The 15655-nt window shown below is 50.2% G+C and overlaps 1 protein-coding gene across 2 annotated transcripts in view; it reads left to right on the forward strand.

The window, feature by feature from the left end:
- The window catches only part of FAM133B (family with sequence similarity 133 member B), a 58177-nt gene that overhangs the window by 25193 nt on the left and 17329 nt on the right, over window positions 1–15655 (forward strand). For both annotated transcript variants that reach the window (XM_075315648.1, XM_075315649.1), the window contains exons 5-9: window positions 4732–4764; window positions 5235–5306; window positions 6647–6730; window positions 7466–7513; window positions 7996–8088. In XM_075315648.1, the coding sequence (XP_075171763.1) occupies window positions 4732–4764; window positions 5235–5306; window positions 6647–6730; window positions 7466–7513; window positions 7996–8088 (330 nt within the window). The remainder of the gene's footprint in view (window positions 1–4731; window positions 4765–5234; window positions 5307–6646; window positions 6731–7465; window positions 7514–7995; window positions 8089–15655) is intronic.

Below are 15655 nucleotides of genomic sequence, written 5' to 3' on the forward strand. Positions count from 1 at the left end.
CTATCCGCAGGTTCCTGTGGCTTCGAGAGTGGAAGGCAGAGGCTTCTTAAGAAGTTCCTTGCTGGACTCCCTTTTGCTGGGACCAGTCTTTTCGGTGAACAGCTGGATGAAATTATTAAGGAAGCTTTTGGCAGGAAGAGTACTTCCATGCCACAACCCAGGAAACCTTCCAGGGCAGGAACCAGTCGAGGTTTCGTTTCCTTCGTTTCCTCTAAATGGTCGTCCTCTAAGCCCTCGGCCTCGTCCACTGACTCAGCCAAGGTCCGTAAACCAACTGGCGCATGAAGCCGTGTCCTAAGTCGGCAGGAGCTGCTGCCACCAGGGCAGCCTCCTCTTGATTATCTGACCGCGCCAGTAACGTACTTGGTCGGTGGCAGGCTCTCCCTCTTGGGCGACGTGTGGTTGCGACACGTCTTCGATCAGTGGGTGTGGGTTTCCCTCTCCCACGGCTACAAAACAGATTTTTTTCTGACAACTCCCCCCTGCTCCAAGGCCGCCGCCTTCTCATAGGCCGTGGCATTTTTGCAGGCCAATGGAGTAATTGTACCAGTTCCCGACTGGGAACGGTTCTCAGATTTCTACTCAAATCTCGTCCTAGTCCCCGAAAAGGACGGTGCTTTCCGACCTGGATCTCAAAGCTTCTCAACAAGCATGTTCAGGTGCGGCAATTTTGCAGAAATCTCTGCGATCAGTCAATGACCCAAGGAGATTTCTTAGCATCCATCGACATCAGAGATGTCTCTCTGCTTGTGCCATTCGCATTCCCACCTGGCTACGTTTTGTAATCGGAGAGGAACATTTCCAATCGTGGCTCTCCCCTTGGGTTAGCCACGGCCCCTCGTGTATTCACCAGTTGCGGTTCTGCTCCTCCAGGGGTTGGTAGTGATTCCTTACCTGGACGCCCTTCTAGTCAGGGCTTCATCCAGTGCAGACTGTCAGTGCTCACTCTCAGCGGAGTGTCTCGCTCACTCTCAGCGGAGTGTCTCGCTCACTCTCAGCGGAGTGTCTCGCTCACTCTCAGCGGAGTGTCTCGCTCACTCTCAGCGGAGTGTCTCGCTCACTCTCAGCGGAGTGTCTCGCTCACTCTCAGCGGAGTGTCTCGCTCACTCTCAGCGGAGTGTCTCGCTCACTCTCAGCGGAGTGTCTCGCTCACTCTCAGCGGAGTGTCTCGCTCACTCTCAGCGGAGTGTCTCGCTCACTCTCAGCGGAGTGTCTCGCTCACTCTCAGCGGAGTGTCTCGCTCACTCTCAGCGGAGTGTCTCGCTCACTCTCAGCGGAGTGTCTCGCTCACTCTCAGCGGAGTGTCTCGCTCACTCTCAGCGGAGTGTCTCGCTCACTCTCAGCGGAGTGTCTCGCTCACTCTCAGCGGAGTGTCTCGCTCACTCTCAGCGGAGTGTCTCGCTCACTCTCAGCGGAGTGTCTCGCTCACTCTCAGCGGAGTGTCTCGCTCACTCTCGCCACGCTTCCAAAGTCCACTCTGACCCCGACCCAGGAACTTACGTACTTGGGGATGCTATTCGAGACTCTGCTGGCACTTGTGAAGCTGCCCTTAATCAAACAGCAGTCTCTTCATCTGGCGGTCCGCTCTCTGCAGAGGCTCCGCCGTCATTCCATCAGGCACCTCATGCAGGTGCTGGGTCAGATGGTGGCGTCAATCGAAGCGGTTCCCCTTGCCAGTTCCATCTGCGTCCCCTGCAGCTGGACATTTTCCGCTGTTGGAGCAAGGGACTTCTTCCTTGCACAGACTGGTGGCTCTGTCGCCACAGACCAGGAGCTCTCTTTAAGTGGTGGCTTCGGCCCCTCTCTCTGTACCAGGGACGCTCCTTTCTGGCCCCGTCCTGGGTGATTCTCACCACGGATGCCAGTCTATCCGGCTGGGGAGCAGTTTCTCCACCACCGAGCACAGGGCACTCGGACTCCGTCCGAATCAGCCCTCTCGATCAATGTGCTAGAAAACAGGGCTGTAGTCCTTGGACTCGCAGCCGCCTAGTAATGTTGGAAGTTCAACATATCCTTCAGTGGACGGAGGACTCAAAGTCCACCATATCCGCAGTCCACATCCCAGGCGAAACCGTGGACAGCGGCGGGTGAGCCCTGCATCCGGCAGTGTTCCGGTCAATTTAGCAGGCAGGGCACTCCGGAAGTGGATCTAATGGCATCCCGGCACAACATCAAGGTCCCGGTTTACGTGGCTCGCTCCCACGATCCTCAGGCCTTGGCAGCGGACGCGCTGGTTCCAGATTGGTCCCAGTTCCGTCTGGCCTACGTGTTTCCCCCTCTAGCTCTCTTGCCCAGAGTCCTGCGCAAGATCAAAATGGAGGGCCGTCGGGTCGTACTCATCGCCCCAGGCCCAGGCGAGCTTGGTTCCCAGACCTGCTCCGTCTGTTCGTAGAGGTGCTGTGGCATCTCCCGGACCGGCCAGACGTTCTCTCAGAGGGTCCGTTTTCCACAACAATTCTGCGGCTCTCAGATTGACGGCGTGGCTCTTGAGCCCTGAATCCTTACGGCTTCAGGCATTCCTTCCGAGGTCATCTTCATTATGACTCAGGCTCAGAAGTCTTCCTCGGCCAGGATTTACCTCAGGACTTGGAGAATTTTCCTGTCCTGGTGTCGTTCTTCCGGCCATGCTCCTTGGCCGTTTTTTCCTTGCCGACCATCCTGTCCTTTCTACAGTCCGGCCTGCAGCTAGGACTGTCCCTCATTCCCTCAAGGGACAGGTCTCGGCTCTGTCAGCATTGGTCCAGCGGCATATCGCCCAACTGGCCCAGGTGCGCACCTTCATGCAGGGCGCATCTCACATCATTCCGCCTTACCGGCGGTCTCTGGATCCCTGAGACCTTACTCTGGTTCTCATGGCCTTACAGAAACCCCCCTTTGAGCCTCTTAGGGAGGTTTCGTTGTTTAGTCTTTCACAGAAAGTGGTCTTTCTGGTGGCCATAATTTCTCTCAGGAGAGTCTCTTATTTGACTGTGCTCTCTTCGGAGTCACCAAGACAAGGTGGTTCTCCGTCCAACTCCGGGCCTTCTCCCTAAGGTGGTGTCTCCTTTCCACCTTAACCAGGACATTTCATTGTCTTCCCTTTGTTCGGCCCCTATGCATCGCTTTGAGAAAGCGTTGCATGCTTTAGATTTGGTGCGGACGCTCCGGATCTATGTGTCACGCACCGCTGTTTCTTAGGCGGTGCACCTCTCTTGTGTGCTGACCACACGTCAGCGCAAGGGTCTCTCGGCTTCTAAACCGACCCCAGCTCATTGAATAGGTCGGCCATATCCGATGCCTACCAATGTTCTCAGATGCCTCCCCCGCCGGGGATTAAGGCGCACTCGACCAGAGCCGTCGGTGCCTCTTAGGCTACGGCTCAGCAGGTCTGTCAGGCTGCCACTTGGTCTGGTCTGCACTCTCTTTCGAAGCACTACCAAGTGCATGCTCATGCTTCGGCAGATGCGAGCTTGGGCAGACGCATCCTTCGGACAGCTGTCGCCCATTTGTGAAGTTAGGTTTTGCCTACTTCTCGGTTTCTATTTATTTCCCACCCATGGACTGCTTTGAGACGTCCCATGGTTTGGGTCTCCCATAAGGAACGATAAAGAAAAAGAGAATTTTGTTTACTTACCGTAAATTCTTTTTCTTATAGTTCCGACATGGGAGACCCAGCACCCTCCCTGTTGCCTGTTGGCAGTTTTCTTGTTCCGTGTGTTTTCACCGGCTGTTGTTGTAGACAGAAGTTCCGGTTATTCCGGGTTTTACTCTATCTCTACTTATGGGTGGATGTCCTCCTTCAGCTTTGGCACTAAACTGGGTTGGATTTGTCATCCGGGGAGTGTATATGCTCGGAGGGAGGAGCTACACTTTTAGTGTAGTACTTTGTGTGTCCTCCGGAGGCAGTAGCTATACACCCATGGTTTGGGTCTCCCATGTCGGAACTATAAGAAAAAGAATTTACGGTAAGTAAACAAAATTCTCTTTATGATATGCTAATGAGGCTAGGGACTAGTCGCAAGGGCGTGACTTCCCGTGGCTAGCCGGCCTCCTTAGCATGTTAGTACGCCCCTGTGGACTTGGTAACATACTAATGAATGCGCAGCTTCAGAGGATGGTCGCGCTCACCTCTCTGCTGCCATCGCATTCGAGTCCTGATTTCGGCTCAGTTGCGCATGACCCTGGAGTTTCGGTCATGCGCACTACATGGGCTTGAAGCCGGGACTCGTACACCCGGCTTCATAATGCGCATGACTGCCGGGTGTACGAGTCCTGACTTTAAACCCATGTAGTGCGCATGACCAAAAATCCGGGATCATGTGCAGTGAGCCGAAATCAGGACTCAGACGCCATGGCAGCGGAGAGGTGAGCACGACCATCCTCTGACGCTGCGCATTCATTAGCATGTTAGCACGCCCACTGGGGTGTGCTACCATGTTAAGGGGGCTGACTAGCCAAGGGAACTAACGTCATTGTTACTAGTCCCTGGCCTCGTTAGCAAATGATAAAAGATCTTTAGAAATACTTTTTCTATAGATCTCTTTTATATATGCTACTAGATTCAGGAATTAGCAATATGCACCCAGTGCTGATCGTGGTTCTCGGTGCATATTGCACCTTACAGGTTCACTTTAATTTAATTCTTACAATTTTTCTTGCAATGTAAGGGAGAATATAAAGGATAACTTATATATACATATAATATGTAAGAATAAAGTCCAGCATATAACATTTTTTCACTTTTCTCTGTAGAAACGGAAAAGGGAGAAGAAGAAATCCGGTGGGGTGAGAACGGCTTTCATTTCTTTGCTAGATCTGCTTGCAAAAATATTAGATTACAAAAGCAAATTGAAGATTTCTGAACTGATCAAATAAAGTAAACGTTAAGGGGCTGTCCTGTACCAGAAATATACGTATAATTTGTTCCATAATGAGCGCCGCTCCTGTCCATGAGTGGTTTCTGGTATCATAGTTTTGCTTCAATGGGGCTGAGCTGAGATATGACACTGATCCTGTACATGGATGTGGCGCTGTTTTTGATGGAAAGCAGCCGTGTATTTCTAATTTTAGACCATCTCTTTTTAAGATCACATTTTTTGTCCTTGGAATGTGAGTCCTTCTTCAGACGTGAGGACAGAGCCAAATTGTCTTTTCCATCTGTGAATTTGTTCTGGTTTAGATGTCTCGAGTGGATAAAATGGTTTTATTTCCAATGTGCGTCTCACAAGTTTCACTTTTTATTGTCTGTGGTCAAGTTATCTTCATCATCTTCCTCTGCATCATCGCGTTCTCCTTCTCCCAGCAGCTTGGAGGAATCTGACAACGAGGTGAGTTCAATTGTCACCGGTCTCATGGATCCTATTGACTTTCATTCTTTGTACTAATCCACAAAGATCAGCGGACAGTGAGGGCCCCATACACATTAGACTAGTATCGGATGAACCTGCTGATAGTGACAGATTTGGCCGACACTCTAATAATTTGCTTGCATATCCATCCACAGCGCTTTCAATTTTTGGGATATGGGGCTGTCAGGGCTTTTTTTTTTTTTTCCTGATGCCATTTTAGGATAGTTAAAATTAAATTAATTAAAATTCTTACCATTTCTTTCCTCGTTACACTGTTTTCTAATTGGATTTATTTACAGTGGAACCTTTGTTTACGAGAACAATCCATTCTGGGACTGTGCTTGTAAACCAAGTTACTCGTCTAGCAAAGCAAAATTTCCCATAGGAAATAATGCAAACTCAGACAATTCGTTCCACAACTTATTCAATGTCCCATCCTGGTCCCCTTTTGTGCCATTTTACGCACACACACGCGGGCGCGCGCGCACACGCACACACACACACACACACCACACACCACACACCACACACACCACACACACTATGCTCACCTTACCTTCCGTTCCATCGCCGGCTTCCCGGTTCTTGTAGTTTGCCGGTACAGGATGTATATCAAGTAACCATCGCGACAGATGCCGGAGCTTCCGCTGCCAGAGCGCTGACGTCAAAGGCAGGAGCCGCTTGCCTCTGATTGGTCAGCGCGCTTCCTTAGAGAAGCGGCTGACAGCGGAAGTTCCTCCATCGTTGCGATGGTTACCCGATAGACATCCTGTACCGGCGGACTACAAGAACCAGGAGGCCGGCGAGGGAACGGAAGGTAAGGTGAGCATAATATGTGCGTGTGTGCAGACTGCAAGAGCGGGTTAGAGCGCGGTGAAAGTACGGAACCGGAAGTGTGTGCGGTGAGTATTTGCTCATACAGCAAAGCTTGCTCATAAATTGAGTTACAAATTTATAGCAAGCTTTGCTCGTACTGCGAAATACTCGCACACCAAGTTACTCGTAAACTGAGGTTCCACTGTATTCGATAGTTTTGACCAGCGAACAGTTTGTTTGTTTTGGGTTTTTTTTTTCTAGCGTTTAATGGGGCAAAACAGGGGTGAATTTACTTTTCTGATCGCTTGCGCTATACATAGCAATACATCAGGGAAACAAGAGGGAGGCATGGCGTGAGAATTGGCCTATATCTATAAAAAGCCCCCTCTTTTGGTGTGAAGCCTTATCCCCTGCTATTAATTTTAGTACTGTGCAGAAACCTTTGTTATGAAAAGGTTCATTTTAGTTTTTTTGTTTTTTTTTGTCTTTTCTCTATTTCATAGACCAAGAAAAAAACATCAAAAAGAAAGAAAAAGAAGAAGCACTCCCACAGGACGTCCGGCAGCAGCTCGGACTCCGAGAGCAAGGTATGCCCCATAATGTACGGGCACAAGTGGCCTTGTTATATCAGACTTTTCACTCTACATCAGCAGGTGCAATGTTATTCCATAGCCTATTATACACTCGTTATTTACAGGTTTATCTGCCACTTCATTGCTTTTGTATGTAACATGACGGTAGATAATATGGGAGTTTTCCATTTGTTGGCTGCAGATTATAATAGGTGGTGCACGATTGACAAGCTCGGCACCATCTGCTCTGTAAATGTGGGAGGCTGTTCACACCATGCTCATACTGTATATAGGAGGTATACATGCGGACGTGCTCCCAGCGTATGCCACTGTATATGGTTCCAAGAGGTGACTGATTTTCCTATACTAGCATAAGAAAACCCTTTTGGTGTGCACTGTTATGGGGCCCTTGGGATACATATAGTTTATGCGTTGGGAGCTTTCCCAGCACAAATGGTATAATAAATAAACTTTGGCAAACATGCTCGTTGTAGATGGCCCTTCTAACGTCAGATATCTGAGGAAGGAAGTATTGGGCATATTGGACGCAACATGCCTGATCCTTTTGGTGGGGGGGGCGGCGTTTGGGTCGAGGCAAAATGGCAGACTGGGGGGGTGGGGTGATTGGTTGTGGGCCGGCGACATGGCAGACTGGAAGGAGAAATGCTGTGCTCTGGAATCTAATTAGGAGAAAACTTGATTAAAGAAGGACCATAGAAATGTATTATTTTGTTATTGCTCCCAACACAGGATTCTGTAAAGAAGAAGAAGTCCAGAGATGAGCAGGAGAAAGAGAAGGTCCGTAAACCTGAATCCTCCCCCCCCCCCCCCCTCCATCAGCCCAATTGACAAGTGTCTATAATTTTAAGGTATTGAAACTTTTGAGAGGACAATAGAATGGATATTGGCAAGATAGTAGGTTGGCTGAACCACCAGCCCCAGGTGTTCGCTCTGCGATGCTACAAGCAGAGACGGCTCTGCCCGTACAACATCAGAGGAGCACAAGGCAGCGCTCTGGCCAGCTTCAGAGCAGCACTTACACACTGTATAGCAAAGAGCTTGTAAGCGCTGTGTTCATTGACTGAAACTGGCCACCAGTGCTAGACTGCAGAGGTGGTCGGTAGCCTAGGCAGTGAGGGGTAAACTGTAGACTTACAAGCACTTAATAATGGTGAGCAAAATCCCTTGAAGACCAGATCAGGGCAATGGATAATTGTATACAAATCTGTCATAACCAATAGGGGTATTACTTACTAATAACTGTTCTTGCTCAACTGAAGGACGAGAAAAGCAGGAAGAGACGGCATCCGGATGGTGATGACCAGAGAGACTTGTCCTCTGGCTCTTCGTCTGGATCAGAATCAGAAGAAGAGGTCAGTGGGTATCGGGATATTTGTTCTTGTCCAATTCAGACAGCTCTGTTCACACTAGTGTTGTAGTTTTTGTTGTCCCTTCTTCTGATGAAGATTGTGAGCGGTACACAGAGGTATGACACGCCTAATAATGGATATAATTTAGGACATGTTTTTTGGGGCTTTGTGGTTTACATGGAATCTGCACCATGAAACAATGAAACATGTGCTCCGATGCAGATAGCAGATATGACTATAACCAATATAATATATATATATATATATATATATATATAAAAATATATTTGTTTTTTGTTTTTTTAATATTTTTTTTCTTATTTATTTTATTTTTTTTTCAGCACTTTTGCCATAGCTCATCCCATCATTTTACGTCACAACAAACCCAGTGTAATCTGAGACTGCACTCAAATTTCCTTCTGTGTCCCCTACTGAATGTAAAAGTGCACAATTTGTTTAGGAGCTTTAGCTATAAAATGGTAACAAATAAAAATGTTCTGTTAGATGTATTTGGAGAGCTATTTCTCCATATCCCACCTCATACATGTACACTCATTTTGCTCGAGTGTGTATGTGTTCTTAAAGGGAACCTGTCACATCCAAAAATGCAATATGAGGGGATACATCAGCAACTATTGGAGGATTATGATGTTTGACTCTCCCTGCAGCCGCTCACATCCAGTCATCGGGTCAATGCAGAGAGCACTGGCTGTCACCACACTTGTATACTAAGAGCACACTGTAATCACTCCCTGGCACACTGACAAACTATGCACGCACCCGTGCACTCTGTCAATCAGTGTGCCAGAGAGTGATTACAGCCGCATTCACGGTGTAATGTTTTAATGTTTGGTGACTGCAGCTGCAGGGAGGATATAACTTTATTTCTTCGGCGCTCTATTGGGAGACCCAGACGATTGGGTGTATAGCTACTGCCTCCGGAGGCCACACAAAGCATTACACTAAAAAGTGTAAGGCCCCTCCCCTTCTGGCTATACACCCCCCGTGGGATCACGGGCTGCTCAGTTTTCAAGCTTTGTGCGAAGGAGGCACACATCCATGCATAAGCTCCACTGTTTAGTCAGCAGTAGCTGCTGACTATATCGGATGGAAGAAAAGAGGGCCCATACTAGGGCCCCCAGCATGCTCCCTTCTCACCCCACTTGCGGTTTGTAAGGTTGAGGTACCTATTGCTGGTACGGAGGCTGGAGCCCACATGCTGTTTTCCTTCCCCATCCCCCTGAGGGGCTCTGAGGAAGTGGGATCTTTCCGGCCACCAAGCCCTGAGGCCGGGCTCCATCCACAGACCCATAGAACCTGCTGGATGTGGAGCGGGAGTGCCGTTCAGGGACAAGGCCCTGCAACTTTCAGGTACTCTGTGTCCCCGTATGGCAGGCCACGCACACTCCAGGCTTGCTGGGTGTGCTAGTGCGCCGGGGACTGTAGCGCTCTGCGCTGGGCTTATAGTCCCTGCAGATTACTGGGGGACTTTACGTGTGGGGACCGCCGCGCCGACCGCCCCTGGAGCGGCGGCGCAGCTGCGACTTGTAGTGCGCCGGGGACGCGCCGACCGCGCTTTTACGGCGGCGGCGCTTCTAACTTTAGTCCCCGGCTTTTGCGGCCTAGCGCCGCTTCGTTCCCGCCCCCACCCTGTCACTCAGGGAAAGGGAGAGACGCTGTTCTATAGCAGGGCTGGAGCCTTATTTGCATTCTCCAGCCCCCTTCACTAGACACAGTGGGCGCCGGGTTCCCGCTCTTGTCTCGGGCACGCCCTCGGCCCGCCCCTCTCCTCTGGACGCCGGCAGCCATTCCGGCACGCAGAGCGGGAAAACGGAGACAAGCGCTGAGCTACCAGCACAGGATTCCGGCGCCACACACCCGCTTTTGTGCGGGCGGTAAGCGGCAACTAAAGTGCTGACCCACTAATGCCGAAGTGTCCTGTTGTACTTTTGTACGGTCGCTATTCAGGATGCAGACCTAGAAACAGCAGCAAAAGATCAGGGGTGCTAAAGCACAGACTCTATATGCTGCTTGTCTTGCATGTGCTGCAGTGTCATGTGTCCTTTATGCTTGTATGCTTTACATTGCACTGTAAGGGCTATTCTTGGCTGTCTACCCGCCTAGATGGCTAGACAGCGGCAGCAAACAGCAATGGTGCTAAGGCACAAGCTTTCAATGCTGCTTGGATTGCATGTACTGCAGAGTTTATTTTCATGCTTGTACATTCACTGCATGTCGCTATTCTTGGCTAATGCTCCTTGATGACTAGACAACAGCAGCAGAAAAGCAAGGGTGCTAAGGCACAAGCTTTCAATGCTGCTTGGATTGCATGTGCTGCAGTGGTTATTTTCATGCTTGTATGCTATACATTCACTGTATGTCGCTTTTCTTGGCTAATGCTCCTGAATAACTAGACAACGGCAGCAGAAAAGCAAAGGTGCCAAGGCACAGGCTTTCTATGCTCCTTGTACTGCATGTGCTGAAGTGTTTATTGTACTTCATGCTTGTATGCTATACATTGCACTGTACGGTCGCTATTCTTGGCTAATGCTCCTAGATGGCTAGACAGAAACAGCAAAAAAAAAAAAAAAAAAAAAAAAAAGCATGGGTGCCAAGGCACAGGCTTTCTATGCTGCTTGTACTGCATGCGATACTGTTCCAGGACCCCCAGTGTGTGCAATTACTCAACGGGGTCTCTGCTACAGGTGGCCAAAAGAACCACCTGTGATCCCTGTCCAGGGACAGGGACGGAGTTGCAGTTTCCGCTGATATATTGTCTGTGACTATGACTAACATCTTACAGACTTTGCAGTCCAGACAGACCTTGGGCAATGTTGATTCAATGCCCCTGGCCACCCTGATTTCGAAACAAATCATGGCTCCAGGAGGGTCCCATGCATCCCAGGGTGCAGGCTCTGACACGGACGACAGTCCCAGACGGCCTAAGCGAGCTCCCTAAGAACGGCCCTCGACTTCATCACAGTACTCTCTGTATGATGATGCAGACGTAGCTGTTCAGGACTCTGATCCTGAGACCGCTCTCAATCCGGATACACCGGATGGTGACGCTATAGTGAATAATCTTATAGCGTCCATCAATGGAAGGTTGGGTATTTCTCCCTCAACTCCTCCAGTGGAGGGGTCAGCTTCACAGCAGAAGAAATCCCTATTTCGGTATCTCAAGCGTATATTGAGTACTTTTCTGGTCACTCTGACTCCAGAGAAGCAGTCCAGGAACACCACGCTTATCCCGATAAGCGTTTCTCCAACCGTATTGAGGATACGCGTTGTCTCTTCCCCCCTGACGTGCTCAAGCGCTCCAAGGGTGGATCCCCCAATCTCCAGGCTTGCGGCTAGATCTATAGTTGCAGTGGAAGATGGGACTTCACTTAAAGATGCCATTGACAGACAGATAGCCCTCTGGTTGCAATCTGTCTATGAAGCTATCGGCGGGTCGGTTGCCCCGGCATTCGCAGCCATACAGGCACTCCAAGCTATGTCAGCTAGTATTGCGCAGAGGGACGCGGTCACATGTACATCTTGGCCGCAGTAGCGTCCTTCACCTCGCAATGTCGGCATTGCGACTCAAGCTGTTTATGCTGTCCTGGACTCTACGAGCCGTACGTCAGTGGCGTCCGCCAACTCCGTGTTGTTACGCTCCTAGTGTTAAGGGATTGGAGCAGATGCTGCTTCCACAAAAGTGCTTAACCAGATTGCCTTTATCTGGTGACAGACTGTTTCGTGAGCGGTTGGATTAAATCATTCAACTGTCCAAGGGTACGGATTCTTCCTTACCCCAGCTATCAAACAAGACCCATGAGGAGAAGGGACAGTCGAGGTTTCGGTCCTTCCCAGGCTCGGGCACGTCCCAATTGCCCTCGTCCAACAGGACTCAAAAGGCTCAGAGGGGCGCAGGTTCCTGGCGGGCTCAATCACGCCCGGAGAAGGCAGCCGGAGGAACCGCTACCAAGGCGGTTTCCTCATGACTTTCAGCCCTCTCTCTCCGCGTCCGCGGTCGGTGGCAGACTCCCCCGCTTTAGCGACATTTAACTGCCACAGGTCAATGGCCGGTGGGTGAGAGACAGTTTGTCGCAAAAACTTCCTCACCGGCCGAGCCGTGGCTCTTCTGCAGGCAGTAGGAGTCGTAATCCCGGTTCCTCCTCAGGAACAGGAGACACTTTTTACTCCGATCTGGTCGGCGGTGACAAAATAGGACGACTCCTTCCGTTCCGTTCTGGACCTTAAACTGCTCAACAAGCACGTGAAAACCAGGCGGTTCCGGATGGAATCCCTCCGCTCCGTCATTGCCTCAATGTCTCAAGGAGATTTCCTAGCATCAATAGACATCAGGATGCTTATCTCCACGTGCCGATTGCTCCAGAGCACCGGCGTTTGCTACGATTCGTTATTGAAGACGAGCATCTTCGGTTCGTAGCCCTACCCTTCGGTCTGGCGACAGCCCCACGGGTTTTCACCAACTTCATGGCGGCAGTGGGACCACTCCCGCACTCTCAGGGTCACCCTGTGATCCCTTACTTAGACCATCTACTTGTCAAGGCACTCTTTTAAGAGGCATGCCAACACAGCCTGAACATGGCGCTGGAGACTTCCCAGAGTTTCGGGTGGGTCCTCAACTTTTCAAAGTTAAAACCAATCGCTGGCATATCTTAGCTTGGGGTTTCACACTCTCTCAGCGATGGTGAAGCTTCCACTGGACAAACAGCGGTCACTACAGACGGGGGTGCAGTCTCTCCTTCAAGGAGACACCTCATCCAGAGGCAGTCCCTTTCACGCAGTTTCATCTGCGTCCACTTCAATAGAACATTCTTCGCTAATGGGAGGGGAAGTCGATGTCCCTACACAGGAACGTCCCCCTTTCTCAGACGATCAAGGACTCTCTTCAGAGGAGTCCACTCTTCAGATCAATTGTCTGGAGCTCTGGGCAGTGTATATTGCCCTGCAAGACTTCCTGCAGTGGCTGGAAGGCAAACAGATCCGAATTCAGTCGGACAATCCACAGCGGTGGCATACATCAACCACCAAGGCGGACTACGCAGTCGGCGAGCCTCCCAGGAAGTCCGCCGGATTCTGCTAGGGGTGGAAGACAGAGCATACACCATATCCGCAGTTCACATCCCGGGCGTAGAAAACTGGGAAGCAGACTTCCTCAGTCACCAGGGCGTGGACGCAGGAGAATGGTCTCTGCACCCGGACGGGTTTCACGAATCGGCACAACAGCAAGGTCCCGGTTTTCATGACGATCAAAGAGCTCTGGCGACAGGCATCTCACGGTCGGTCAACCGTGGGCACTACCAGACCGGCCAGACTTACTGTCCCAAGGGCCGTTTTTCCATCTGAATTCTACGGCCCTGAACCTACTGTGTGGCCATTGCGTCCTAGATCCTAGTGTCCTCAGGATTATCCCAAGGGGTCGTTGCCACCATGAGACAGGCTATGAAGCCCACGTCTGCTAAGATCTACCACGGAAGTGGAAGATTTTCTTTTACTGGTGCTCTGTACAAGGAGTGTCCCCCTGGCCATTGGCATTGCCTACTTTTCTTTCCTTCCTGCAATCTGGGTTGGAAAAGGGCTTGTCGCTCGGCTCCCTTAAAGGGCAAGTCTCGGCGCTATTGGTGTTTTTTCAGAAGCGTCTAGCACGACGTCCGCAGGTACGCACGTTCCTGCAGGGGGTTTGTCATATCGTCCCCCCCGTACGAGCGGCCGTTAGATCCATGGGATCTGAACAGGGTACTAGTTGCTCCCCAGAAGCCGCCTTTCGAGTCTCTGACGGATGTTTCACTCTCTCGACTATCACGGAAAGTGGCCTTTCTGGTAGCGATCACGTCTCTTCGGAGAGTGTCTGAGCTAGCAGCGCTGTCATCCAAGGCTCCCTTCCTGGTGGTCCACCAGGACAAGGTAGTGCTGCGCCCCATTCAGGAGTTTCTCCCTAAGGTAGTATCCTCGTTTCATATTAATCAGGATATCTCCTTACCTTCCTTTTGTCCTCATCCGGTTCACCGGTATGAAAAGGATTTACATTTGTTAGATCTGGTGAGAGCACTCAGAATCTACATTTCCCGCACGGCGCCCCTGCGCCGCTCTGATGCACTCTTTGTCCTTGTCGCTGGCCAGCGCAAGGGGTCGCAGGCTTCTAAAGCCACCCTGGCTCGATGGATCAAAGAACCAATTCTGGAAGCCTACCGTTCTGCGGGGCTTCCGGTTCCTTCAGGGCTGAAGGCCCATTCAACCAGAGCCGTGGGTGCGTCCTGGGCATTACGACACCAGGCTTCGGCTCAACAAGTGTGCCAGGCAGCTACCTGGTCGAGTTTGCACACTTTCACCAAACATTATCAGGTGCATACCTATGCTTCGGCGGACGCCAGCCTAGGTAGAAGAGTCCTGCAGGCGGCAGTGGCCTCCTCGTAGAGGAGGGCTGTCTTGCAGCTCTAACTGGAGGTATTTTGTTACCCACCCAGGGACTGCTTTTGGACGTCCCAATCGTCTGGGTCTCCCAATAGAGCGCCGAAGAAGAAGGGAATTTTGTTACTTACCGTAAATTCCTTTTCTTCTAGCTCTTATTGGGAGACCCAGCACCCGCCCTGTTGTCCTTCGGGATTTTTGGTTTGTTTGCGGGTACACATGTTGTTCATGTTGAACGGTTTTCAGTTCTCCGATGTTACTCGGAGTGAATTTGTTTAAACCAGTTATTGGCTTTCCTCCTTCTTGCTTTAGCACTAAAACTGAGCAGCCCGTGATCCCACGGGGGGTGTATAGCCAGAAGGGGAGGGGCCTTACACTTTTTAGTGTAATGCTTTGTGTGGCCTCCGGAGGCAGTAGCTATACACCCAATCGTCTGGGTCTCCCAATAAGAGCTAGAAGAAAAGGAATTTACGGTAAGTAACAAAATTCCCTTCTTTCACCCTGTAGCCGCTGCTACTTTTTAAGGCAGCCAAACACAATGTAAATTCTAGTTACCGTATTTTCTTCATCGTTCCTTATGGGAGACCCAGACCATGGGTGTATAGCTTCTGCCTCCGGAGGACACACAAAGTACTACACTAAAAAGTGTAGCCCCTCCCTCCGAGCATATACACCCCCTGGATAACCGAATATAGCCAGTTCAATGCTTTGTGTTCAGGAGGCACACATCCACACATGAATTTCTTTGTCGCTCCATTGGGAGACCCAGACAATTGAATTTTACACTTAGAAAAACAGTTTACAGGTAGTATATCAATTAGTTACACCCAAGGCTACCTCAATTAGTATATCTAAAACCAATTTTTATTGAAATAGATTAAAACAATTTAGAATTCCACCTGTGAAATGTGACACACACAAGAAAATATCCCAGGACCATGATACAGCCTCAATGGTATTCACCTACGGAACACAGCGGTTGTTCCAATTTTATATCACTCTTATGGGATTCAAAAAATAGAAAAATCTCTAAATGACCCTCCTTCTCTCTTTCCTCTACCTGCCAATGGAGATATAACCAAGGTTACACGCACCCTAAAGGTAAAAAGGTGCCCCCATTCCTCGGCGGCTTTCCCTCCTATGATATCCC

This window comes from Anomaloglossus baeobatrachus, chromosome 6, assembly GCF_048569485.1.
Source record: "Anomaloglossus baeobatrachus isolate aAnoBae1 chromosome 6, aAnoBae1.hap1, whole genome shotgun sequence".
In the NCBI taxonomy this organism is placed as follows: domain Eukaryota; kingdom Metazoa; phylum Chordata; class Amphibia; order Anura; family Aromobatidae; genus Anomaloglossus; species Anomaloglossus baeobatrachus.